The sequence below is a fragment of the Sceloporus undulatus genome, chromosome 5, assembly GCF_019175285.1.
Source record: "Sceloporus undulatus isolate JIND9_A2432 ecotype Alabama chromosome 5, SceUnd_v1.1, whole genome shotgun sequence".
In the NCBI taxonomy this organism is placed as follows: Eukaryota; Metazoa; Chordata; class Lepidosauria; order Squamata; family Phrynosomatidae; genus Sceloporus; species Sceloporus undulatus.
The window spans coordinates 159,361,243-159,387,526 of record NC_056526.1 but is presented as its reverse complement, the minus strand read 5'-3'; the positions used below and the strand labels follow the sequence as shown (position 1 = coordinate 159,387,526).

The following is a 26,284-nucleotide window of genomic DNA, read 5'->3' as shown; positions in this document are numbered from 1 at the left end:
TTCGTAACCCGAAAAATTCGTAACCTGGGTAATTCGTATCCCGGGGTACCACTGTATATACAGGCTTATTATTAGTTGTGGCCTGGATGACCCCCACTCCCCTAGCTCTTCTATTGCTAGTGAGTAAAAGCCTTTTTATTTAAATAGGCATTTGATGATTATTTGTTTGTGCAAAAGAATCTTTTAATGGGGGTCTGCTGCATTTTTATCCTGTAATTTTGAATTGATTTCATTATATTTAAATTAATGCTGTTTTAATATGATAGCATATGTAATTGTGTTTTAACCTTATTGTCAGGTTTTCTGCTTTATCTTGTTTAAACCTTTCTGTAAGCCACCTTGAGTCCTGGATTGGGAAAAGAACAGAATGTAAATAAATACAATAACAATAATAGTGGCAACAATAAATAAATAGATATATTTGTAAATGAAAAATATCCATGTATAATCTTAATGAATGTAACTACTTTTATATATTTAGAACAAAAGCGTACATTTTCCATTGAGAAGTAAGTACAACAGGCTCACTAAACTAGCCCGCTACCTTCAAGAGAATCCATCCTGTTTACTCTGTAATATATTGCACCATTATCTCCATCAAGCTAATTATTCTGTCATTGAAGATGCAACTATGGTAAGTTTCTATTTAACAATACAATTCTTTAAAAAAACCACCCTCTTGTGGTTGTTATTTTTATAATATTTTTAATATTATCACTGCATATTAAAATTAGTGTGTACATCTGTTGTGGCACACTGTTGTGGCACACTATCTTCATTCCGATTATCTTTCTCTGTAATAGTGAACTCAGGTGATGAGTTTTAACAGAAACAGAAAAGAAACAGGACCAGTGAGAAACAAGAGAGAGATACTGCCATACTTGGGGGAGATGTTTGCTTTCTATTATTATTATTATTATCTTTATTAAACACACAAAATCTAAGGAAGGAGCTCCTCTCAAAAAGCCCTTTGAGAGCTGAGCATGCTCAGTAGCTTTGAAATATTGTCAATTGGAAAATAAAAAACATGAGGAAATTCTAACATAGGAATACTTCGACATGGCGAGGGACATTTTGTTGTAGGTCAGTCTTGTACTTTTATGTAAAAGATATATCACTTTAGAAATATTTAATGCGGATATCAGTATAACTACCAATTTTATAATATGTATGTATTAAAAGGTAAGATTTTATTTGCGAAATTATTTTTATGATCCAAGAATAAAAATCTTGGCACACAACCAAGTAATGACACTCACTTGAGGTACTGGCTGATAACCTGGCTATATACAGCCAGTACCTCAAGTCAGTGTCATCACTTGGTTGTGTGCTAGTACATTTCTCTCCAGACAGCTACAGGTGAGAACCTGGTTTGAGGAAGAACCTTTCTGTTCTGGTCTGTAAATTGGGATCTGCCTCAGATACTTCATTTTTAGCTCCCCCCCCCCCCCCCCCGGCAAGGGCTAGCACTACTAGCACCAGTAGCCTGAAGAATCAGTTGCATTTTTGGTTGACTAACGGGAGCTAGCGTTTTAACTTTACCTGTAGCAATTATTTGTTACATTATGATAGTGGTTGTTTCTTTGTGTTTATCACAACTGGTCTTGATTGGAGTTTTTGTATAGTGTAGAATCTGAAGGACTGTGTTTCCCCATATTAGCCTGCCTCAGTTTCAAGAAGACAGCCCTTTGATCTCAGCACACTTACAGACATATTTAATGAGAAACAAAAGGGATCCTTCCTAAAATCACAGAACAGAATAATTGAAACTTAGAAATGGAAAGAAATGCAAGAATCATCTATTCTAATCCTCTGTCATGGAGGAGTACCCAGCTAAAGCACTTCTGAAAGTTGACCATCCAACCCTTGTTTAAAGACCTCCAAAGAGAGTCCACCACCTTCCAAGGCAATCTATTCCACTGCTGAGCGTTTTTTTTAACAGTAAATAAGTTTTTCCTGATGTTTAGGTGGAATATCCTTGTAATTTGAATCCATTGGTTTTAGTCATTTGATGCCAGACACATGTTTTAGAGGGACATATGCTCCCCATGCTTGCCTTTCCTATGATTGGTCACAGAGATCACATTCAGAGACCCACTGTTAAGGTCAAGATCAGTTAAGTGGGTCAATTATGAATTAGATATACACACTTTCCCTGAACTATGCTCCAATGATCATAGCTCTATTTTTCTTTTAAGTAATGATTAATGTGTAAATGTATTTTAACTTTGTGTGTTGTATTGTGTGCTTCTTTTTCTGTGTTTGTATCTGTAAACTTGAAAAGGTGGAATATAAATGTTATAAAATACCGAACATACATACATAGACTTCTGAGCAAACACATATAAGATTGCATTACAGTGTGTTTCAGCACTTCCATTCGTAGGTGCCGTGACAGACTGAAATGAATAAATGTTGGAATTTGATTTTAGAATGCAATGTATATGTGTGTTTTTTTCTAGAGTGATGGCCTTCCTGCTCTGGTGACATTAAAGAAAGGTCTCATAGCACTAGCTAGGCAATGGATGAAATTCATTGTAGTAACACCAGCCTTCAAAGGGGTGAGCTTACATAGGCCAACCCAGCCAATGAAAGTCCTGTCAACTGTACCCCATGAGCAAGAAGATGGCTTTGGTTTAGACAATGGAGGTGGTCTTCAAAGTGACACAAGTGCTGACGGTGCAGAGTTTGAGTTTGATGCAGGTATCTGTGTGTTGGAGAAACAACTTTTTAACTTAACTTGCCTCTATGAATGTAGTATCCATCTTTTACTTAAATCTCTTCTACCCTCCACAAGCTTATTTCACATACCATGTATGTTAGTCTCTCTCTCTTTCAAATGAATGCATGCATGTATATGCATACACGCATGCACATGCATGCATGCATGCACACACACACATATATTTGTGGGTATTTTTTAACTTGCCTTGTTCTGGCAAGAAGCAGTCATAAAGGTGTTAAGTTTTTTTCTGTGTGCTATTTCTTGATTACTGACAAAAACACATAGAATATTATTTATTGCTTTTTGTTTTGATAAGTCACACAACTGAAATATCTCACAAATTGTAATAGGCCTTGAGAGTTAATCCACATTTTTGAGAGAGAACATTCAGGGGAAACTTGACTTAGACCCGGTACACACCACCAGGAAGCGATGTCCTGGCGGCGATAGTAGGGCTTGGGACCATCCACCAACCACATGGTCCTAAGGCCTATTACGTGCGGGAAGAAGAAACAGGACCAGTGAGAAACAAGAGAGAGATACTGCCATACTTGGGGGAGATGTTTGCTTTCATTTATTATTATTATCTTGTTGAATATCCATGTGCGGAAATGCATGAATTGATAATGGATTTTCTTTGCTATGCTGTAAATGCAGCAGTAAGTTGACAAAACATCTTTTCTCAACACACCCAAATTTTGTTTATTGCAAGAGTTCACTCAGCCAAACAATTCAAAGATGCTTTCTTGGCATCCTTTCTTACAAATGAAATCAGGAGGATTGGGTAGTAAATATGATTGCGCATCTACCTTTATATTGTGTGTTACATATTTTAATAATTTTTGAAATATTTTTATTTTAGCCTGCCTAAAGAATTTTGTCTGTGTCTAGTAAAATCAGTTGTGGTTGTGTCTCACGGTAGTGATGGGAGTAGTCTTGTCACTGTCAACCCAAGTGGACTCCTTGGGTCAGAGTACGTGGGACCAACTTTGACTAGTCTACCAGCTACATCTTTTCCTGGACAGAGATAACTTAATCAAAATAGTTAATCCACTGATAACTTCCCAATTTTGCTGTAGTTGTTAATTGCCATTAAGCCCTTTCTGACTTATGGCGACCATAAGGAAACTGTGTCACATGTTTTTCTGTGGCTGAGACTGTGTGACTTGTCTAAGATTACCCAGTGGGTTTCCATGGCCAAGCACAGAATTGAACCCTGACCTCCAGAATTGTAGTTCAACACTCAAATTACTAGACAACACTGGCTCTTTGCAATACACTCTATTTGGGCTGTCCTCAAAGATGACATGGGGGCCGCAGCTTGTACGAAATGCAGAAGCAAGACTACAGATCTGAACATAATACAAAAAGCTTATAACACAGGCTTTATTGTACACACCTCTGAGATCTCTGCATTGAGACTGGGATGTAAATGTTTTAACAAATAAATAAAAACCTGAAGTTCTTAGGAATGGACAAGTCTGTGCTTAAAAGTACAAGAAGGCAGCAGTTGGATATACTTAGTTGCTATTGGCCTGTTACAGACTGCCAAAATAAAGCTGCTTCAGGTCTCTTTGGAGGTATGCTGTTTAAATGATGCATGCACCCTAAGAATCCAGAAGCTGCACCAAAGCTGTACTCCAGTGCTTAGGAATGGAGTGTGGCTTTGGCGTGACCTCCGGACTCTTAGGACCCATGCATCATTTAAATAGCATACCTCCAAAGAGACCCGAAGCAGCTTTATTTTGGCAGTCTGTAACAGGCCATTATATACTATTTAGTATTGACAGTACCTTTCAGAGTTTTTAACATAATGTGAGTCAGGTCTGTTTTTTGTTAACTGTGCTGGGATGAAAGTTTGCTGTCCATGTATCTGTTGAAAAGTGTATATATTGGAAAACATCCAGTAATTACTTGGCAGTTGTCTTACATTGTAAAATCTGTATGCCAGAAGCCTCTAATAAAGCTTTTACATAAAGTTCTACACCATAATTAATATATGTTGATAATGGGGAATTTTATATAAAGGTGATTTTGAAAAGTTCGTGCAAACTGAAAACTGTTTTATAGTCATGGTCAATTGACAATGGAAAAAAATGACCATGAAAAAAAGTTCTTAGAAATGTGTTATCCTGTTAGACATGTCAGCTGGCCCAGAATTAGGGTCTTAAATTTGTATTAAAGCAGTGTCTGTAGTTTTGTGAACCAAATGAAAATGAGAGCTTAGAGGGCAGTCTTGTTATATTTACAGTAGCCACTAGCCTTGGCTACAGTTCTCTTGTTATCAATTTGTACAACTGTCGCATGTTTCAGCCACTGTCAGTGAACATACAATGCTTCTGGAAGGATCTGGTACCCGCCCCCCACCTGCTGGTGTTTCTTCAGGACCTGTGACTGGAGCTGAGATTATGAGGAAATTATCAAAGACTCATACTCATAGTGATTCTGGTCTTAAAATAAAGGTAAAATTCTATTTTTCCTTGACTGGTGATGACCTAAATCCAGTGCCATATTGATATTCAGTTATTCTTTGGGCTGTAATCTTAAGCACACTAATGAAGAAAGAAGACCCAGTGAACATAGAAGTAAGTAGTGTAGGAGTCAGCTGTTAGCCATCATAATGTGATTGTTTTCGTTCATGTTTCAGGGTATCCATCCATATCATTCTCTGAGCTACACTAGTGGAGATACAGCTACTGACTCACCAGTGCATGCTGGTCGTTCTGGACTGCTTATCAAAGAAAGTCCAAGAAAAGAGAGTCTACTCAGCTACTTAACAGGAAGCTTCCCTAGTCTACACAATCTCTTGGAAGGAACACCTCAACGAAGTGCTACAGCCCCTAAAAGTAGTTCTTTAACAAGAACAGGTACAATTCAAAAATCTATCCGTGTTAGTCATAGAACAGGTACAGAATCATTGTGGCATGACTCAGTTTTATATTCAGTGGTGGTTTAATTTCACAGTAGCTGGTGTCTTCAGTACTTGTTCCTTTCCTGTCATGTAGACCATGTAGTTACTTTACCTTCTTTCCTCCAGAAGGTAGGCTCTTTGACATTACACTCAGCCAGGGAAAGGACATAAAAGTATCTCCCACTCCCATACACGCTCTTTAATACTGACAATAAATTATCTAGGTCAGATGTCCATACGGGGATAATAACTTTCTTAGGCCAACTTAGAAGTCACAAAATAATGTCCAAGCTTTGCACCTTTTGAGCTGGTTCAGTAAAGGCATAATGCTGTATGAATTTTTTCTATTGGTCTATATAGACTACTACCCTTCCTTTTTGTCTGGTTCAAATATGATTCATAAAAGAAAAGAAAGAACCAAAAGATTTTAGGGGTAGTTTTCAGGTATGATAGTTTATTATTGTGTAAGCAGTTACTGAGTCTTAAGCAGCAACAGGTGTCTTGTAGTTCATTCACTAAAAGAATTTTGTTTTAAAGAGCTTGGTTCCTGTTAGATGTAGTCAATTTCCCCACTAATGAAAGCTTGTCATACAGATGTTTTCATTGTGACCCCAGATATCAGTCTAGTTCAGTGGTTCCCGACCTTCCTAATGCCGCGACCCTTTAATACAGTTCCTCATGTTGTGGTGACCCAAACACATGAAATTATTTTTGTTGTTACTTCATAACTGTAATTAAATAGGTGTTTTCCAATGGTCTTAGGCGACCCCCCATGAAAGAGTCATTCGACCCCCAAAGGGGTCCTGTGACCCACAGGTTGGGAACCACTGGTCTAGTTTCTCTTTCTGTTGCCTTTTGTTGTCCTTCCCTCCCCCACATCTTGTGAGGTCCTCATTCAATTAAAAACCCAAGAATCCATTAAATTGCAGTTCCTTGCTTTGAAATTTTTTGGCAGAAAGGGGGAATGATATTAAGTTAGTAAATAAAAACTCTGTCTCAGTATTGTACTAATTCCAGAGGTGTGATTTGGTTATATTGCCATTTTTTTAATTTGCAAAAAACTATCATTATACAGAGGATTTTTAATGCTCAGTTGACAAGTGACTGTTGTTCAGTAATAGAAATGTTGGTACAAATTTTTGTATAGCCAAAATAATTGGGTTTTAGCACTGTAGCTTGAAGCAGTGCACATCTTTGACTCTTAAAGAGCAGGAAACAGTAACACTAAATAACTTGGGAGGCAGGGGGACAAAATATATCACTTACCAAAGGAAGGTGTATAAGACTGTACAGTAAATAAGAGGTGTGGGTAAATGGCTGCTGTTCTAAATGTAGGAGACAGTGTCATTACCTGCTAACTGAATGTTTGCTAGCCACTTGACATTTTCTGTTTGCTTAAAAATACTTTTCTGTTTGTTAAGAATTGAAAAAATACCTTTATAAGTGAATCACTCAATTATTATAATGGTTTTTTAGGCCTCAATTCCACTATGATATAAATCGCAGCAGGATTCGAGGTATATGACCCTAGTTCCCATTTGAAATCGATCCTGATCCTTATCAGATTGCTTTCAAAGGGAAAAATGAGGGGCAAACCCCCAAATCCTGAGGTTTCCTGACACCACTTCCAAAGCAGTGTTTTTTTGGGATGAATTGTTTTATTGTAAAATAAATCTATTCATCCCAGTAGAAATCACTGGTGGATTTGCATCCACCGCCAGTGACAGGGAAATGGCTGGGGCAGCTGCAATGGCCCCTGCCATTTCCCTGTCACCGACCTTTCCTCCCTCCCTCCTTCCCTCCGTCCTCCTCCTCCTTCCCTCTCTTCCTCCACCAGCATGCATGCCTACCTGGGTGCTGGTGGTTGGGGCCCAGTGGTGGTGGCGGCAGCTGTCAGGGCTTGGTGTGTTGGCCCTCTCCTCCGGTCCTTCTCCTCCTCCATCTGGACCATTCCCCACTACAGTTCTCGTGTTATTAATTTGCAGCGCTCCAAGGGTGGCAGTAGAGAGGGAGACCCATGGGGTCCCTCTGGGGCCACTGCCACCCTTGGATTGCCTGATCTAAGGTTGGCAGTGGAGAAGGAGACCCTCTGTCCTCCCAGCCAGCCTCCGCTGTTTCCCCAAGGTAGGAAGGGGAGAAGGAGTAGGAAAGGGATGGCTGCTTGTCTTCCCCAATGGGAACAACAAGCGTGCTGGGAACCCCCCCCCCCCCGATTTCAAACCCTTTCCATAATAGGAATGAGGGGCCTTTTAGAATTGGGGAATACAGTGTGGCGGACCCAGAATTGAATGTGGGTTATTCCCCCCAGTGGGAATGGGCCCTTAAAGTTGTTTTTCTTGTATCCCTGTAGTGAACACCATGCCCACTGAGATGTTATCGGAACATCCTTTATTATCAGAGCCATCATCTGTAAGCTTCTATAACTGGATGTCAAATGCTGTGGGCAACAGAGGAAGTGTGGTTCAAGAGTCTCCAGTCACAAAATCTGGACACAATAGTCTGCCAACAGGTACATAACAGCCTAAGTAAAGTAAGGGGTTCTTTACTTAAGGAGGTCATGTTTCTCCTTCTTCTCCTACTGCAGCTCCCTGTGACACCAAAAACCTACTCCAGCACTTCAGAGCCATTTTATAGGGTACCTGAAGGGCTATAGAAAGTCAGGAGAACTGTTAATTCTATTAGAAGTAGTTGGATTTAGTCAGTGGCATCACTAGGAGAGTGTTGTCTGCATTGGCTGTCACCCCATATGGGGGTGTACACCCACTGGAGTGGTATACCAATGGGACTGACATGGCTGCTGGGTGAGCTGGAAAGGGTGTCGCATCCCTTTTTCACTTGCCCAGCAGGCATGCGAGACCCAGAACGATTGTTTGGAGCCATAAAACTGCTCCCCACACACAGCAGTGAGTGCTGCTGGGGTGGGTCGTTTCTTTCATTTGGGATCCAATGCAGCTGCTCCCCTAGAGGCCACAACATCACCCCTCCTTAGCAGGAGCTGCTGCTGGCAGGGCTGTTCCTTCCCTTCAGAGGGGCTCCAAAGGTCCTGTCCCTCTCAGCAGTGGTCGCTGCTGGGGCGGCAGTTTTTTTTCCAGTCAGGTGGAGCAGCTGCACTGGGTTCTGAAGAGCTCTCTGAGGCCTCAGAACAACCCTCCTCAGCAGCAGTCTGGAGGGGTGGGGGGTGACTGGGACTAGTGTAACAACACCAGGTTTAGTGAAAGCACAATACCAGATCCTGGTCATAGGTGACTATAAATAAGTTGCTTATTTATAGACAGGGACATAGTCAGTCATGCTGGCTCAGACAAAGGATTCAACTTAGTTTCCAGTCAGGGTCAAACCAGATACTTAGAGGAAGTCTATAATTAGGGCTTTCTCAATTCTTTGCTTTCAGGTTTTCAGAAGTACAGGTATATTAATTTTATGAATTGTATGTATATTTTATTTTTATTAATGGGCCATATCCCAGCTGAAACTAGCAAAGTAGCACTAAACATTTTTCCCCTCATATTTTTCTACCATTCCTCAGCAAACTAAATGAGTCCACATATTTTAGGGCTAGCTGTGTTATTGGAGAATTTAATACAAGAATTATTTTGTAGGTGTGGCCCCAAATCTTCCAACCATACCTTCAGCATCTGACTTCAATACAGTACTGTCTAGTGATCAGAACACATTGGATGGAACTCATTCACAACACAGTACTAGTCAAGATGACATTGCTTGTATTGAGGAGGGTAACCAAGGATTCCCTGCTGTTCAACTTGCAGATGCACAGGTGAGTGTTTGTCCTTAAAGCTGGAATATAAAGCAGAATCAACTTTTTATCCCTCATACAAAAGAAAGAAGCTACAATAGATTCTGTGTACTGTAATGTACGTTCTGGTATTACATTTTTTCCTCACCCACTAAAGAACAAATCTGTTAAACTACTACACCATTTTTAAAAATCCATTGAGGCTCCTTTAATTATATTATACATCCTAATCCAAGGCAGATAATTAAAATCCTTGAATTCAGTTTTGCAACAGGTACACTAGCAAAGGCAAGCAATGGTTTGCTTTCATTGTGCAGCTTTGTCAGCACTTTTTGTCTGTGTTGGTTGCCTTATGTTTGGAGCCATTGCTATGTTTCCGGAATACATAAGTTCTTGGGACATCTCTAAAAGAACAAGAGTTCATTAAAGTGAGGGGAGTGTGTTAGTTACCTATGGCAGAATTGGGGATAGATCTGAAAAACTTTATCATAAACAATGTAGGGTTGGGCCAGGGGGTGGGGGATACTGAGGAAGAGAGAGTGAAGTCAGTGGTTAAAATGTCTTATAATTTCATGACTCCTGCCTCTGATCTGGCATGAGAGAAAATAATCCATAGAGTTGTGGGTTGTTCCTCTGCACTATCCAGAGCATTTCATGAGTACAAAAAGCAGTTGTGCGAAAAGTTACTGGCGAAAAGAGTGAATTTGCTTGTAGTGTACATTATACAGATTGTCTGGAGCGTGTATGAATTCTAATCCGTCTTGGGTTAGGTTAGTGCTTGGTCTTAATGGATTTTTGCTGTTCAGTTTTAACTTGTACAGTGAGCTGCACTATACATGGGCTTCCCTTCCATGGCTTTCAGCATACGCTGAAGCCGCAGTACAATATAATGAGTGGCACCCATGCCTGTGACACACACACCACACAGTGCCACATGCACGCAGCCCATTATTTTCAATGGGGAACGAGCATACTCGATTTCCCCCTTACGCGGGGGGGAAGGGGTGGAACAGATCCCACGCATAAGGAAAGAGAGGACTGTATATGCAAAGCTAAGAAATCTTCTTTATCATGATTTTAAAACTGCCAACAAGCTCTGTGTTCTTTCATCTTCTTTCTTTCTCAGAATTTCTTCCTTCTCTTCTTTTAATAATGTTAATCATTGTTTAGATTGAAAAATTACATCTCCACCAAGAAAACCAATGTCCGAAATAGGTTTGCATTTTAGGAGGAGCCTGATGTTAATCAAAGTGAGGATCATAATGCTGGAGTTAACATTAGAGTCTAGAGTAGTAGAGTTATGTCTCAAGTTTCTAACCTATGCTTTCTGCAGCTGTTAAATAATTTAATATGCCTAAACCAAGAACAGACTTTGCTTTATTTTAATAGGTTGTTTTCAAACCTCTTCTGAGCCACACAGGGATTCAATCTCAGGATGCAGTACCATTGTGTTACAGGATGTACTTTGGAGAATATCTTTCATTCTCAGGGACACTCGATTGCCTTAGAGCAGACATTGTTGATTCAGATACAGCAAAGGAAAGAAGAAGCAAAAGAGCAAGAAGGTATGGTCTTCAAGTTCCAAGAACATGATAGTAAAAGACATGTTACTCACTGCAGTTTACTTGACTTTGGGGAGAGACAGACTGTCCCAAAGGGGCGTGCGGTGGCCGCATCCCCAATCAGGCTTTTTGCCAGCCCAAAAAGAAGAGGCAAAATGCCACTCCTTTTTGAGCCAGCAAAAAGCCAGCTTTTCCCTCCCCAACATGGCTTTACAACGCTCCTGCGGCATGTGGTGTGTAAACATCATGCCACTGGAGCACCCTGGAGCCAGCTTCCAGGCATCTTAGGGGTGTGCGTTGTGCGTACGCCATGTTCCCAAACTGGCTGGAAGGCGGCCTTTTGTGCTGGTCTGTACCGGCTGTTTGTTGAGTTCCAGTTCATCCCTTCTCTGAGGTCAGAACTACTTAAATCTTACTGTAACCAGATTATGAATTTAAGATGTAAAAGGCAAACTAATTGGGGCTAAAGTTTGGATGGCAAGGAAAGGCAGACCCTGTCAGTACTTAGGATGAATTCCCCACTTAACATGGCAGAATGAGGAGGATGGCAAATAAGGCATTTCACTCCACTGCCAGGGGGACATTCTGCCGCTCACTGGACTGGAGAGGCACCATGATGGGAAAATTGGAGAGAGCTCCTTCAGCCCTGCTCTCTGCCGAGGCAAATGCAACAGGAAAGTGGAATAGCCACTCTCTATAACTTTGAGGATCCATCTGAGGACAGCCAACCAGACCCAAATGCGTACTGGGAGTATTTCCCAGAGGTATATCAGTCTCCAAGAACATATTGCTCTATGAGCACATCTTGGAGCCAGATGGTTGGGCCTAGGCAGCCTTCTGGAGAGTCTGGCTAGCCTCTCACTTCTTCTACGTGTATTGTCAAAACAAGTTATCAGTTATCAGGATAGCTTGCAGTACCACTGTGAAGTTGTAGGATTATAAATGTTATTTTAGAATATAATTCTAATTTCTGAAATGTTTTCGCATTTAAAGGTGGATCAGATATTGATTGAATATATCCAGTATGAGCTTGTGCATACAAAGGGGCAATATGGTTATTGGTTTTACTTCACATGAAAATGCAGATTTTTTTTGGTCATGCATCTATATTTTGGTAATTTACTCTTAATATACACTTTGAAGCTATTGGAGCAGATTAGATCTTTACAGGTAGTGAGGCAATCATAATACCTATCACTGTGGATTCAGGAACCACTTCATCCTCATCTTCTTATCTTATTCTCTTGTTGATGCAGAGGATAAATCCACTGTCAACAAGTTATTCCTTCACTGACCAGAACAAAGTATAAAAATAATAAATAATGCTGTTGGAGCGTATCGTATTATAGCACGGTAAATACAGTAAACACGTAGAAGTATATTGTAAACATGTCTAAAATACACAGAGGAAGCAGTCAACAAGAGATTGATGTTAACATTTAGCTGATAGATGAAAGTTTAGCAAAGTAATTTCTTTCTAAACTTTTTTTCTTCTTTTTTAGACAAGGAGCTGTCAATCTTCCTCCACTTGAATTCAAGCCAGCATTAATGTTGGAAACTTTCAGCATCAGTGCTGTTATAATGGAGAAATCTGTGTGTACACCGCAAAACACCACCAATGCACTTGCATTTCATGATTTTAATAAACGTCATTATAGCACCTTTCATTGTAATTTTACAATCTCCTGTCAGTCTATAAGCCAACATGTAGATATGGCATTAGTTCGCCTTATTCACCAGTTCAGTACAATGATAGATGATATTAAAGCTACGCAAACAGACATCAAACTCAGTAGATACACAGCAGGTTCAGCTTCTCCTACACCTACATTTAAAACCCGCAAACACAGAGACTTTCGTTCTTCTGACTTCAGTCGCAGCTCTCGGGGGAGTCTTAATGGTGTAAACAGAGTCAACAATGCAAAAAACAAACGATCAAATAATGAGAACAATAAAAAAGAATCTCGAAACAAAAATTCACTTGGAAGATCAGAAAGAAGAACTTCCAAAGTATCAAGGAAAGGTTCAAAGGATGTCGATCATGTGGCTATTCATATGGATGATTCTGATTCAATTACAGTATCAGAGCAGAGTGAACCTTCTGCAGAGTGTTGGCAAAATATGTATAAATTGTTGAACTTTTATTCTCTTATCTCAGATCCAACAGGGATTTTAGAAAAATCTTCTGAAACATTTTACCCAACAGGTAAGGGTCCGTGAAGAGTTTCCATAAAAGATTTCTTAGTTTTACAATTAATATTGCTTGTGGAGATAGTGCTCCAACATAATTTAATATTTATTGTGGTCCAACAATCAGGGCCGGCTCACCCATATAGGCCACCTAGGCAGCTGCCTAGGGCAGCAAAAGTTTAGGGGTGGTGCCGGGAAGTGAGGCCGAGAGAGAGCACGCACACAGCCAGGCAATCCCCGGGGCACCACTTGCTCTCCTGCTCTGCTCTGCAGAGAGCAAAAAGCAGGAGAGCCAACACGAGAGTGAAGGGTGCCTTTTGCTCTCCATGGAGAGCAGGACGCAGGAGAGCCAGCAAGGGAACAAAGGGCGCCCTTCGCTCTCCCTGGGTCTCCTGCCTTTAGTCTCCACAGAGAACAAAAAGCAGGAGAGCCAGCAAAGGAGCAAAGGGCGCCCTTTGCTCTCCCTTGGGTCTCCTGTCTTTTGCTCTCCATGGAAAGCAAAAAGCAGGAGAGCCAGCAAGAGAGCAAAGGGCGCCCTTTGCTCTCCTCTGGGTCTCCTGCCTTTTGCTCTCTAAGGAGAGCAAGAAGCAGGAGAATGAAGGTTGCCTGGTTGTGCGAGCATGTGCCAAGCACCCTTCGCTCTCCTCTGGGTCTCCTGCTTCTTGCTCTCAGGGGGTGCCAAAATATTTCTCACTTAGGGTGGCAAAATACCTAGAGCCGGCCCTGTCAACAATATACTCCTTATATTTGTAATATAAGGAAATCATAATCTGTAGAGAACAGTGGGAAAAGATGGGGCATTATGAAGAAACAGAGGCAAGTAAACTGACAAACGAAGCATAGTTACTATTCTAGCTGGACAATAAAACCACGGTCTGAAATGTCAAATTCTAGACACTCAGTAAATGCTGTGATTTTTCTGTAAAGGTGTGGAAGGTTTTTTTCTGCCACAGTGACATTTTAAAAATTAGATGTTATAAGTGTGATTTAAATATTAGTAAGTCAGTGTATCTGTGTGAAAAATCATTTCACAGATATAAGTCCATAGTATAAGAGTCTTATTATAAAATGTAACATACATATTGAATTCAGAAGAAATTAGCTGCAAGAACTACCTAATAGAATTATGCCCATCTTCAAGCATAAAGTCTGTTAACAAAGAAAGTAATTATAAATTCTTGCCTGTTTGAATTATGTTAACTTCTTTATTTTTGTAGGTGTTCGGAGCCCTACTGAACCTGCATGTAGAGTTGCATTTGAGAATGAGCAGGACAGCAGCAGCTTGAGCAGAACACAGAGGAAACGCAGTTTGGTTACATCAGAACCTCAGCATGTGACATTAATAATCTTTGGAATAGGCATGGTGAATCGCACACATCTTGAAGCAGATATTGGGGGACTAACGATGGAATCTGAATTGAAGAGGATTCATGGTAGTTTTACTCTCAAAGAAAAAATGAAAGGTAAACTGATTCATAATATAATATAAAGATCAAGCCATTTCATACCTCCTATTTTTATTACTAAAATGTTTTAAGCTTATCCTTATATAGGGATATAATGAGAATCACATGCATCACTCTTAGCATGATCTCATGGAGTTCTTAGGTGAAGCACTTTCCAATTTTTAATTAAAGCTTTGGCAAAACTTCCTAAGCAGTCAGTTAGATACCTATAGAGAGAAGGAGGTGATTGGGAAAAAGAAAAGTATTTCAGAAAGAGACAGAAAAAATGTGGAGTCATCTGTATTTGACTTTGGGTCCATTCAGAACTGGCTTCAGCCCCACCCACTGTTGATAATGCATCTCTCAATAGTTTGAGCCAAGGGAATGTTTTCTTCAACAGAAAAAAACAATTGAATACTTACGTAATGCGGAAAAGGAAGTGTGTTGTTGTCAAAGTGCCAGTCTAAGGCAGTGGTTCCCAACCTTTTCTATGCCCCACACCACTAGGAAATGTTTGATTAATGTTTGCACCCCCTAGAAAAGTAATACAACATTTGAAGATGAAGAAGTCTAATTTCCAATTTTTGAATCACATACAATACTTCAGTTTAGCAAAATGAACTTTAAAAAAAGCTTTGTACTCAGTGCATACAAATCTAAATTGAACAATTACCATATATACTTGACTGTAAGTCAACCCCACGTATAAGTCAAGGTCACCTTTTGGGGCCAGAATTGTGGATTTTTATATGACCCATGGATAAGTTGAGAGTCAGACTTCAGGAGGGACCCTGGCTGGGAAGAGGCTATGGGGCCTCTTGGTTGCCCTTCCCAGAGTCTCCCCAGCTGGACTTTCCCCTGCGGAGGGAGTCTGGCTGGGGAGAGGCTGCGGGGCCATCGAACACCCTTCCCAGCCTCTCCCCAGCTGGATTCCTCTGCAAAGGGAGCTCAGCTTGGGAGAGGCTGTGGGGCCATCAATCACCCTTCCCAGCCTCTCCTTAGCTGGACTTTCCCCTGCGGAGGGAGCTCGGATGACTTGAAAGCACACAAGAACAAAAGCAGTTAAATATAACAATTTTGTTCTATCTTTTGCAGTAGTGGGAAACTTATGAGCCTCCAGATACATCTCCCATAATTTTTTGTCTACTTCCCACTGACTCTACTGATTGGGACTGGAAGGGATTGGGAGTGTAACAGCAGCTGGAGGGTGACAGCACTGGCTGATTGTCTTCCCAGAAACAAATATATCTGAAAGAAATATGTAAATTCCTCTATATTTCAATTTTTTTTCTTTTTTTACAAGATGTACTGCATCAAAAGATGACTGAGACGTGTGCGACTTCTCATATAGGTGGTGTCAATATTGTTCTTCTGGAAGGGATCACGCCAAACATCCAGTAAGTGTTAAATAAAAAAAAAATGATACTAGTTCTTGAACCATAGTTTTATAGAGTGATGCATGTTTATGTCAAAAATTATAAAGTGTAGATTCCATTTCTCTTTTTTAAAATAGATTTAATTTAGGTGCATTTCAATCAGCTGTATTATGTGAACAAGCTAAGAGGGGGTGATGAATAAAAATGCCTTCCTATTGTTAGGCATAAATGCACAAATAAATAGAATAATCAGAGATGACTAATATTAAATAATAATCGTTTGAAATAATTGAAAATTCATCCCCCTTTATAAGCCTGAATTGATATTGCCATCTTTTCTATTTGCTTATTATTTTTACAGTTTGTATATAGTTAACCTACGTCTACATAATTTACTGGCCCCCCTTTCTGTCAATGATCATGTTAACATCACTGTTATAAAATTATATATTTCTGGTCAAGGATCTCATGGCGTATGCCAATTGATAGCCTTGGTTATCTTTCAAACTACTTTGACAAATGCACTGAATTGTGTACAGCACCGAAAGGAGCAATTGGCTTTTTATGCTGGGTTATTTACACATGTAACTTAACTGTTCAACAATTTTAAAATGTTTTTTGTTGCATGATACTGATTTTACTTTTAACCTTCTCAGATACACTTAATATGCTCTAAAAAGAAATATGCTCACCTGTTATGCTTTAATATTTTGCCTAATATTTCACTCTCCACTGTTCACACTCAAGTGCATGATAGTTCACTTTTTCATTTGAACATCAATCAGGACACTGCAGAGGATTTTGATAACAATGTTCACTTTCACATGCTTTTTCAGAAGTATCTAGATAACCCCCAGTATATGGTTCTGGCTGTTTAAAATATTGATTACAGTACCAGGCTTGATCAACCAAGCAAACAATTAACATTTTGAAACAATTTAATTTGAAACACTGTTCTGTGTAAAAGCTTTAAAGTCAAAAATAGTCCCAAAAGGATACTTGCATAGATCAAAGGTGTGCAGATGTGGCAGGTCCAGGCCACTATACTGCCCTGGAACCCTCAAGGGGCTGCAGGGGCTACCATAAAACAAAACAAAACAAAGCCCCAAAATGTCTAGAAATCAATCTCTGGTTCTCAAAATGGTTCTCGAACAGCACAGGGAGGCCCTAAAATCTATTTGAAAAGTAAATTGTTATCCCTGGAGGCTTCCAAGATCAACAAATCACCCTCTTTTTGTCCAGAAAGAGATCAGTCTGGAGATTATGGAAGTACTGGAGACCACAGAAACATCGGGGGGGGGGTCATATGCCACCCCAGAGCTGCAATTTGACAATCCCTGTTGTAGATTAATATGAATTGAACAGATGTAAATAAATATTGTCAACTGCATGCTGTTTTAAAAAGTAGCTAATGTTCTTCTCATTAATATGCAAGCCAAAACAACAAAAACACTGAGACAAAACCAGTAGTGATAAAAGAAGTTCCTTAAAGTGCTTCTGTTGCTTATTCAGTGTGTTCTCAATGTGTATAAGATACTCCTACATGAATGGGCTTCCATTTTCTCTTAACTTGGGGTGGAGTACCTCTATATAGATTTATACACAGTTACTTGCATGATGTCAAGTTCTTGAGAGGGTGATTAAATATCTGTTTTATTACCCATCCTTACAGGACGGAACTGCTTAACTATAAATATTTTCAAGCAACTGGTCATGTTGTGGGTTACAAATATCTGACTAATTCTTCTGCATGACTTTTTATTCTTTATTTTGCTTTTGTTTTTGTTTTTTTGCTTTCTTCCAATCTTCACCTGTAGACTGGAGGATTTCCCTACATCACCAACAAGCACAGCCAAACAAGAATTTCTGTATGTCAAATTATGTTTAAATGGCTTGCAGTTGACAGTGTGTGTAGTATAGTTAAAATGTATTATTTGTCCTTAAGTGTACTCAACTGCTCTTTAACTATAGTTAAAACAAAATAGAATTGACCATAGTTTATTAACTAGCCTTTATTTTGGGGGGGGGGATCCCTGGGCTTAATGTTTGTTCACACTGTTTTAGTTTATCACATAAAACAGATTTGAAAAAAGTTTCCCCCCACTAATTTTAACCATGTGCAAGTTTTCTGTTGTCATTAATATGAGGGTTAGTCTTTAATTGTAGTTTTTAAATACAGATTTTAAGTGTAAGGTCAGTGCAGGTTATCAGTTGCCACTTCATACTAAGTTATATAAGCTGTTTTATTGATGTGTTAGAACTGGATGAGTGTGTACAGCAAGATTTTACATGAGACGAGGCCTGTTTGGTTTTTAAAAATGAAGTTGTCAGGAGTTATCAGGTTTGCCAACCATGAGAGACCCTTGTCCAAGCAAGCACAACTAGATCCAGTTCTTCTCTTCCTCTTGAAGTCAAGATAGTAGACAGCTTGTCATCTTCGTAGTTACGCTGTGTCTTTGAGGTACTCAGTTTTGCAGCGCATGTGCACATACATTTATTCTTTGAGGAAAATAGCTCATGTTTTGATAATGTATTTGCTATAGGTAGTAGCAGCAGGTTGTGCTATGGGGTCAGATATGTAAATCTTGTTATGTTCCTTCAAGTCACCTGTCGATTTACGGCCGCCTCATGACTTTCATAGGGTTTTCTTTGGCAAGGAATACTCAGGTGGTTTTGTCAGTTCCTTCTTCTGACTGGTTATAGTTTTTGCTACATGAGAGCCAAAATAACTTCTGGTCATGTGGTGACATTTGATAGTTAAAACTTAACCCAAAAAAGACTAGTAAAATCTGAACCTTCTTTTGCAACGATAAAGGTGTGAGTGGAATAATTTGAAACAGGCTTATGTGTGAGGTATTTTAAAGTGACTTTGGATGTAAGACTTATAAAAACAAAAATTGAAAACAATGATTTTTTTATTGTTTCACCTAAACACGAGGCTTCTAAACTTAACTTGTATCAATTAAGGCTGCAATCTGTGGAAATAACATTTCAGTGATTGCAGTTCACAGTGCTTATGATTGTGAGACATTCAAGCTCTGTTAAATCCAAAACACACTGCAGAAATAATCTAGTTTGAGACCACTTTAATTGCCCTGACTTAATGCTAGGGAATTCTGAGAACTGTAGTTTTATGAGACATTTAGCCTTCTCTGTCAGAGAGCTCTGTTCCCACAACAAACTACAGTTTCCAGGATTCCCTAGCACTGAGCCAGAGAAGTTAAAGTGGTCTCAAACTGGATTGTTTCTGCAGTGTGTTTTGAACCTTAATTTTTTGGAATCAACAGATGAAGAGTTGAATGCCTATTTCTGCCCCTGTGTCATCTGTATCCTTGCCTGGAAAGCTGTGTGTCTTAACAGGATAAGTTCCTATTAGTGTGGTAAGCAAGGAACTTGGAAAATGAAGGACCTTGCTCTCATGGATAGTGCCATTTGAACAAGAACTTCTCTGTATCAGAGTTTTTGCTTTCCATGTGGGGGAACCAATGACAGAGGGAGCAGCACAATGCCTCCATTTTTCACATGTTGATTCAATCTGGAAAGAAAACCCAAATAAGGCCCAAGCCGTGAAATGACAAGTAGAGGGGGGAATTCCATTTTCCCGAGCTAATAATGGCCAATAAAAATATTTACCACAAATATATTTCCTTTTGTCACTTAACAGGCCATATGTTTATAACTAAGTTGAAAGTACTATCTTTCACACAAAATTTAGAAAGGAATTTTGCAAAGTACAGAAAAATTGGCATTCAGTTGTTCAAGTCTGTCCATCAGCTATGATGAAATAATGTTTTTGAGATATCATTTATTTTATCTGTTAAAATATATTACATATGCCCTAATTCTGCACACTTCTCAATTGCATATAACATACTGTTATACATTTGAAATATGATGTCATAATTTTTTTCATTAAAGCTCACTTTTTATTAGTGACGAATGCATTTTACTTTGCTAAATAAAGACATGGAATTAGATTTCCAAAAGGTTATCCTGTTAAATCACAGCCAGTATAGAAAATTAGTTTGAAAGCAAATTCAAATAAAATCAGAGAGAGATGGAGAGATGTGTGGTATATTTATTTTCTCCCCAAATTTATGCTGTTTTTACAGTGATTGAAAATATTTTATTTTGCATGACCATATAGTTTACAAATTAAAAGACTGCATCAGCTAACAATAGGCATGTCCTAATTCATGCTTAATTTTAGGTGCTCCTTTGCTGATGTCTGTTCACAGGGTCTTTTTCAGTGTATAGTCCTGAAACTAGAACCTCCTTTATAATTTAAAATGGGCTGATTGTGCCTATTGGTTTGGCAGACATATATGTCTGTAAAATATGTATAGAATGACTTTTTCTGTGAGTACATAACTTCAGGTTTCTGAGTTTAATTAGCATTCTATAAAGCGTGACCTTGTATATCTCATTTTTTAAATCAGGCAGAGCTATATATGTTTTTTAACTGCTATACTGAAATAGTAAAAACAATTTAAAAGGCCCAGTTAATTCTGTAGAAATTCTGGCCAGGCCATCTATTTTAAAATCATTTCTAAGGTTATAAACAAGTTCTTTGTTTTTTTCTTAGAACTGTGGTGAAATGTAGCATCGCCAAATCACAAGCTCTTTATAGTGCCCAAAGGGGGCTGAAAACAAACAATGCTGCTGTCTTCAAAGTAGGTGCTATTAGCATCAACATTCCTCAGCATCCAGCTACACTTCACAGCATGATGGTGCGCAGTTCTCATCAGCTTTCAAAACAGATATCTGATCTCATCAGACAGCCAAGTGCAGCGTGAGTACTGCTGTTAATATGTCAATTTGAGGCTGCCTAGTTATAAATTTACTACCTAGTTTCTGATTTACTACCTAGTTACAAATCAATAGATATAAGGAAGCTAATATTTTGTATATTACAAACACATGTAGCATCTGGTAACTGGTTGTATTCCTGTTGTACAAATAGTCCACAGCCTGCAAAGGAAGATATTGCAACACCATTGCCTGCAGAAAAAACGCCTACAAGTGTAAATCAGACACCTATTGAAACAAATGAATTCCCACAACTGCCTGAAGGTTTGGAGAAGAAGCCCATTGTTCTTAAATTCAGTGCTATGATTGATGGAATTGCTATTGGAGCAGCACTCTTGCCCTCCTTAAAAGCTGAGTACAAGATGGGAAGAATGAGAAGTCACGGAATGACAGGTAATTTTTTTATTTTCATGAAACTAAACTCTGCTTAGAGAAAATACAATGAAATCCTATTGTTCTGTCACATGGGCTGTTATAGTCTGCTTATGAAATTCTCTGTTTGGGGCATGACACAGGTTGCTCAGAGTGCTTGACTAGTTCACCAGTTTTCTCAATCCAGTTCTCCCATCTGTGGGGTCAAAGCAACATGCACATTTTCAAATACTATATTCAAAATCAGGAACTGCTACAAGAATGAAGTGTAAAATCAGAAACTTGTCAAATACAGACATACACCAATTAACAAAGCCTGTGCTAGAAAATTTCCTTTTTTACCCCCCCCCCCCCCCCCGGAATAGAAGCAACTTATCTGCAGTAAACTGTACAATAACGAAGTGCAAGCTGTGAAAGAGTGAGATTCTACTCAAACTGATTCTGCTATAGCCTACAATAGGCAAGGTAAGCGGTAGCTGCCTCCAGAATCTCTTATTGAACATGCATGAACGGCAAAACAGAGAGGAAAATGGAACAGCAGATAAGCCTACCCATCAGCTACCTCCAAGGAGCCAGCATGGCATATTGGTTTGAGCATTTGACTATAAGTCTAGCAACCAGGCTTTGATTCCCCACTTGGCCATGAAACCCACTGGGTGACCTTGGGCAAATCACAGTCTCTTAGGGGAGGGCAGTGTCAAATTTCCTTACAATAAAACCTGCCAAGAAAACGCCTTGATAGGTTTGCCTTAGGGTCACCATAACTTGGAAACATCTTGAAGGTACACTACAACAACAACAATGAAATAAAAAGTCTTCCTCAAATGCATTTTGGAAAAAGTCTTCAAATGGGCTCCAGAAAATTCAAAGAGATTTTATCTACAGTATTTATGCAAAGCTTACAGGAACTTATTGTTTCAAGTAATCCCCGGAAACACATATACTTATCTGATATACCTATATCTGCTCTGTTAGTGTAGGCCACTTATTATTATACTTCATTTTCCCATTGCATACTCAGTTTTCAAAATACTCCTTTTCATACCAACTGGAGCTTTTGCTTTGTCAGTCACCTGTGTTATCTAGTAAATCTGTTGGAAACCTGGAAGATTAGAAAGTAATACAGTCCACCCTTCCCTTACGCAGGGGATCTGTCCCGGACCCCTCATGTAAGGAGAATTCCACGTATGCTCGAGCCCCACTTAAATTAATGGAGCTCTTGTGCGCAGTAGGGCACGCACGCACATGCCATTACCCCTTAGGCGCGCCACCCCTTTTCTCAGCACATTTCCCGTATGACGCAGGCACATTGTATATATAAAAAACATAGGCTGAGGGGCTAGAATAAGGTGGTATGAATATGGGCTGATTCATTTTTTACATTTTTATTAAACATTTTAAAATTAATTGTGGCATCTCTCAGGGCGCCATCCTGTCCCCGATGCTATTCAATATTCCCCCACTGGGGGAAATCATCTGTAAACATGGGGCAGGGTGTTATCAGTACGCTGATGACACCCAAATATATTTCTCCATGTCTCAGTCAGGAGACATGACAACAGAGGGCATTTCTCCTCTCAGTCAATGTCTTGAAGCAGTAATGGACTGGATGAGGAAAAACCGACTCAAGCTGAATCCCGACAAAATGGAGGTACTTACAGTAGGGACCCCCAAACCAGGTATTGGGTTGCAACCTCCAGTCCTGGACGGGGTCATGCTCTCCTTTAAGGACTGTGTTTGCAATCTGGGGGTGCTCCTAGACCCGTCGCTTCACATGATAAATCAGGTGAATGTGACAGTCAGGAGCGCCTGTTATCATCTCTGGCTGAGATACCAGCTGCACTCTTTCTGGAAGTAAGAGATGTAAAAACTGTAGTGCATGCACTGGTAACCTCATGACTCGATTTCTGCAATGCACTCTATATAGGGCTACCCTAGTGCCTAGTCCGGAAACTACAGATAGTACAAAACATGGCAGCCAGGCTTATCACTGGTAAAACTAGAAGTGATCATATTACACCTATTCTGAAATCTCTTAACTGGCTGCCTATTGGTTTCTGGGCGCAGTACAAGGTGTTGGTGATTACTTTTAAAGCCCTACATGGCTTGGGTCCAACCTATATAAGGGATCGTCTATTTCCGTACAATCCACCCTGCACCCTCAGTTCCTCTGGGAGGAATTTATTGCAACCCATAAAAACAAGACTAATGGCAACCTCCCAGAAGATGTTCTCCTCTGCCACTCCCAGACTATGGAACACCTTGCCAGAGAAGATCCATTGAATAACCAGCCTAGATAGCTTCGTAAAAGCTGTCGAGACAGATCTCTTCCGGCAGGCCTTCCCAGAATAGTTCAATCTAATTTTTGTATTCTCCCTACTTTATGTAACCACTGCCTCTACTAGAAGATTGCTGTCATTTTAACAGGTTGAATTTTAAACTGTATTGTATTTAGTCCTGTTTTAAAAGTGTGGGGGGCAATTTATTTATTGAGATTGTGTATTATTCCAGTATATTATATTCATGTAAGCCTCCTTGATTGCTGCAGCAGAAAGGCGGGGTGTAAGAATAAAGTTTATTTAATATTATTTTATTTAAAATCTTTTTTTAAAAAACATCATACATCACATATTATCCTAATCATACCATCGTAACTTTACACAAGCACAAATATATTTATTTTCAAATATACATAGCACTGTGTGTATTATTTTACAATCCTAACTTGTCATTAACATATTTGACATTGATGGCCTTCAACTGTTCTTTTCTTTCTAAAACCCTCTACTTCGAACCCTCCTTTCCCCCTCTTTTCATCTGTAATTCTTCCCTCCTTAGCTTCCCTTAACTTCCTCAACATTCATTAACTTTCTTTTCCTTCTTTCCTCGTCTTCTTTCTTATATCTCATTCTTTCTTATTATTTCTTATTGCTCTATCTTTCCTGACCTTATCAAACTTCAGATTTTTTAATGTAAAAGCTACGTCATATAAAATAAAAGCACGACCCATGTGGTAAATTAGCATATGTGGAGAGGATTATTTCAGCTTTCTTACTGATACAAGAGTTCACTCCATGCATGGAATTGGTTTTTATGTGAGAGAATTATTCAGATATATAAAAAATAGATAGATAGATAGATAGATAGATAGATAGATAGATAGATAGAGGGATAAATTAATAAATAAAGTAAATAAATGTATGGCTTTCCACTTGCATTTGGAAATGGTACAGTCCAAAATTTTACCATTCCATTAACAAGTGAAGCAGGAAGTCTGTGAATTGCAGTGTTAATATAGAATATTGAATTGAGCATATACCTTTTCCTTTCATAGGTGCACAGACAAGGTTTACATTTGAGCTGCCAAATCACAGGTTGCGGTTCACTTCTAAAGTTTCAGCTACTGATATGTCTACCATCCCTCCTTCAGCCAGTCTTAATCTTCCTCCTGTAACAATGTCAGGGAAGTATATAATGGAAGAACATGATACCTATTCAGATCACATATGGAGTATAGATGAACTGCCTACTAAGCAAGGCTACTATCTTCAGGGAAACTATTTGCGCTGTGTGGCTGAGGTTTGTATTTAAATAGGCCTCTATGGTCTCAAAATTTTCATGGTAAATTTTTCTTGTATATATTTGCAATATATTTATACAGAGAAGTATTACTTTTTTCTGGTTGTGACTTTAAGATGGTTGAAGCATAGTTTTTCTGTGACCATTTGGCTTTTTAAACCCAGGTTTAAAGATAGAAGCTTGTTGTTGATAGGAGCATTTTGTATTGGGAAAATTTTGCTGAGTGAATTTTTTTTAATTTTGCTGTAATGTATTTTATGATGCTCTTAATCAGAAATACCTTCATTCTTAAAAAAAATTAAAAACATTTATATAAAAATAACTAATCTAGTTTTTCCCTCCCAGGTTGGATCCTTTGAACATAATCTTACAACAGATCTTTTGAACCATTTAGTTTTTGTACAGAAAGTGTTTATGAAAGAGGTCAATGAAGTAATTCAAAAAGTCTCAGGTAAGCCTGATATCATTTATTTTTAAAGGTTAATGCTTTTGTTGCTTATTTATCTGTATGCTATGTTACGCCACAAGTACAGTGGTCCCTTCTTTTATGCGGGAATCTGTTCTGAACCTCCCGTGTAAAAGAAATTCTGCATATGCTTGAGCCTCATTAGAAGTAATAGGGCTCATGCTTGTGGCAGCGCGTGCATGCCACGGACGCGTGCACCATTACTCCTTCTGTTGCACGGCTCCGCTTCTTCCGGCACTGCTTTCAGCGTATGCTGAAAGCATTGTATAATGCACCTTCATATGATGTGGGTGCACTGTAATTCTTGGCATGGCAGGTGGAGCAGTCCACCATGTTGGGGCTTATTCCATGTGCCAACATGACCAGGCAGGAGCTTTCTAAATCTGGTTAGCTGCGCAGGAAAATGAAAACTGATGGAGAAGGAGGGACTCTGAATGGGCGTAATGGAAAAAGAACTATGTGGCATGTGGGATCAACTATGTGTATGAATGTCTATATGGCATGTGGGATCAACTTAAACATAGTGGATTGTTCCTCCTGCCATCCCAGAATGAACTTGCTTGGTAAGTACAACTTCTCATTTGTTTTATACTAAAATGTAGGTAGTATGCATTCATAACATTGTCCAGGCAAAATAAGGTAACACTAAGGGTTAGTGAATATATACATGTGCATAGAAATTGTATTTGCAGATCTTAATATTGGGTAATGGTCAGTGAACTGAAATAAACAGTAACCTCCTATATCTGTCTGTTCAGAAGTTGTTTATGCAGCTGTTACTGGTAACTCAGCTCTAACTCATTTTTTTGCCCCAGCATAGTTGCTTTAGGTTTTTGAAAACAACTTGGTATCTGTCTCCAGATTACCTGTATTATGTGCCGTTTGATTGTTAAAGAGAGTTGTGTTATATTGAACATACTATACAATTTAACAGTGAAAGAAGGGAAAATAAGAGTTCTGTAAAATTCTGAAACTGGTTTTTAAAAAATACTTGTAGGAGGAGAGCAACCTATTCCTCTTTGGAATGAACATGATGGAACAACTTACGGAGAAAAACCAAAGATCCTCCTTTATTCTTTGAGTCTGCAGTTTAAG

At 39.2% G+C, this 26,284-nt stretch overlaps 1 protein-coding gene across 11 annotated transcripts in view; it reads left to right on the top strand.

Annotated features, from left to right (window-relative positions):
* Positions 1 to 26,284, top strand: part of KIAA1109 (KIAA1109 ortholog) — a 154,510-nt gene that overhangs the window by 76,935 nt on the left and 51,291 nt on the right. For 10 of the 11 annotated variants that reach the window (XM_042470608.1, XM_042470617.1, XM_042470616.1 and 7 more), the window contains 16 exons: positions 482 to 634; positions 2,463 to 2,703; positions 5,039 to 5,187; positions 5,373 to 5,592; positions 7,987 to 8,145; positions 9,236 to 9,411; positions 10,780 to 10,955; positions 12,455 to 13,158; positions 14,360 to 14,605; positions 15,891 to 15,984; positions 17,781 to 17,831; positions 20,549 to 20,755; positions 20,927 to 21,165; positions 24,479 to 24,723; positions 25,069 to 25,174; positions 26,187 to 26,284. In XM_042470608.1, the coding sequence (XP_042326542.1) occupies positions 482 to 634; positions 2,463 to 2,703; positions 5,039 to 5,187; positions 5,373 to 5,592; positions 7,987 to 8,145; positions 9,236 to 9,411; positions 10,780 to 10,955; positions 12,455 to 13,158; positions 14,360 to 14,605; positions 15,891 to 15,984; positions 17,781 to 17,831; positions 20,549 to 20,755; positions 20,927 to 21,165; positions 24,479 to 24,723; positions 25,069 to 25,174; positions 26,187 to 26,284 (3,264 nt within the window). The remainder of the gene's footprint in view (positions 1 to 481; positions 635 to 2,462; positions 2,704 to 5,038; positions 5,188 to 5,372; positions 5,593 to 7,986; positions 8,146 to 9,235; positions 9,412 to 10,779; positions 10,956 to 12,454; positions 13,159 to 14,359; positions 14,606 to 15,890; positions 15,985 to 17,780; positions 17,832 to 20,548; positions 20,756 to 20,926; positions 21,166 to 24,478; positions 24,724 to 25,068; positions 25,175 to 26,186) is intronic. The other variant, XM_042470610.1, reaches the window with a different exon arrangement.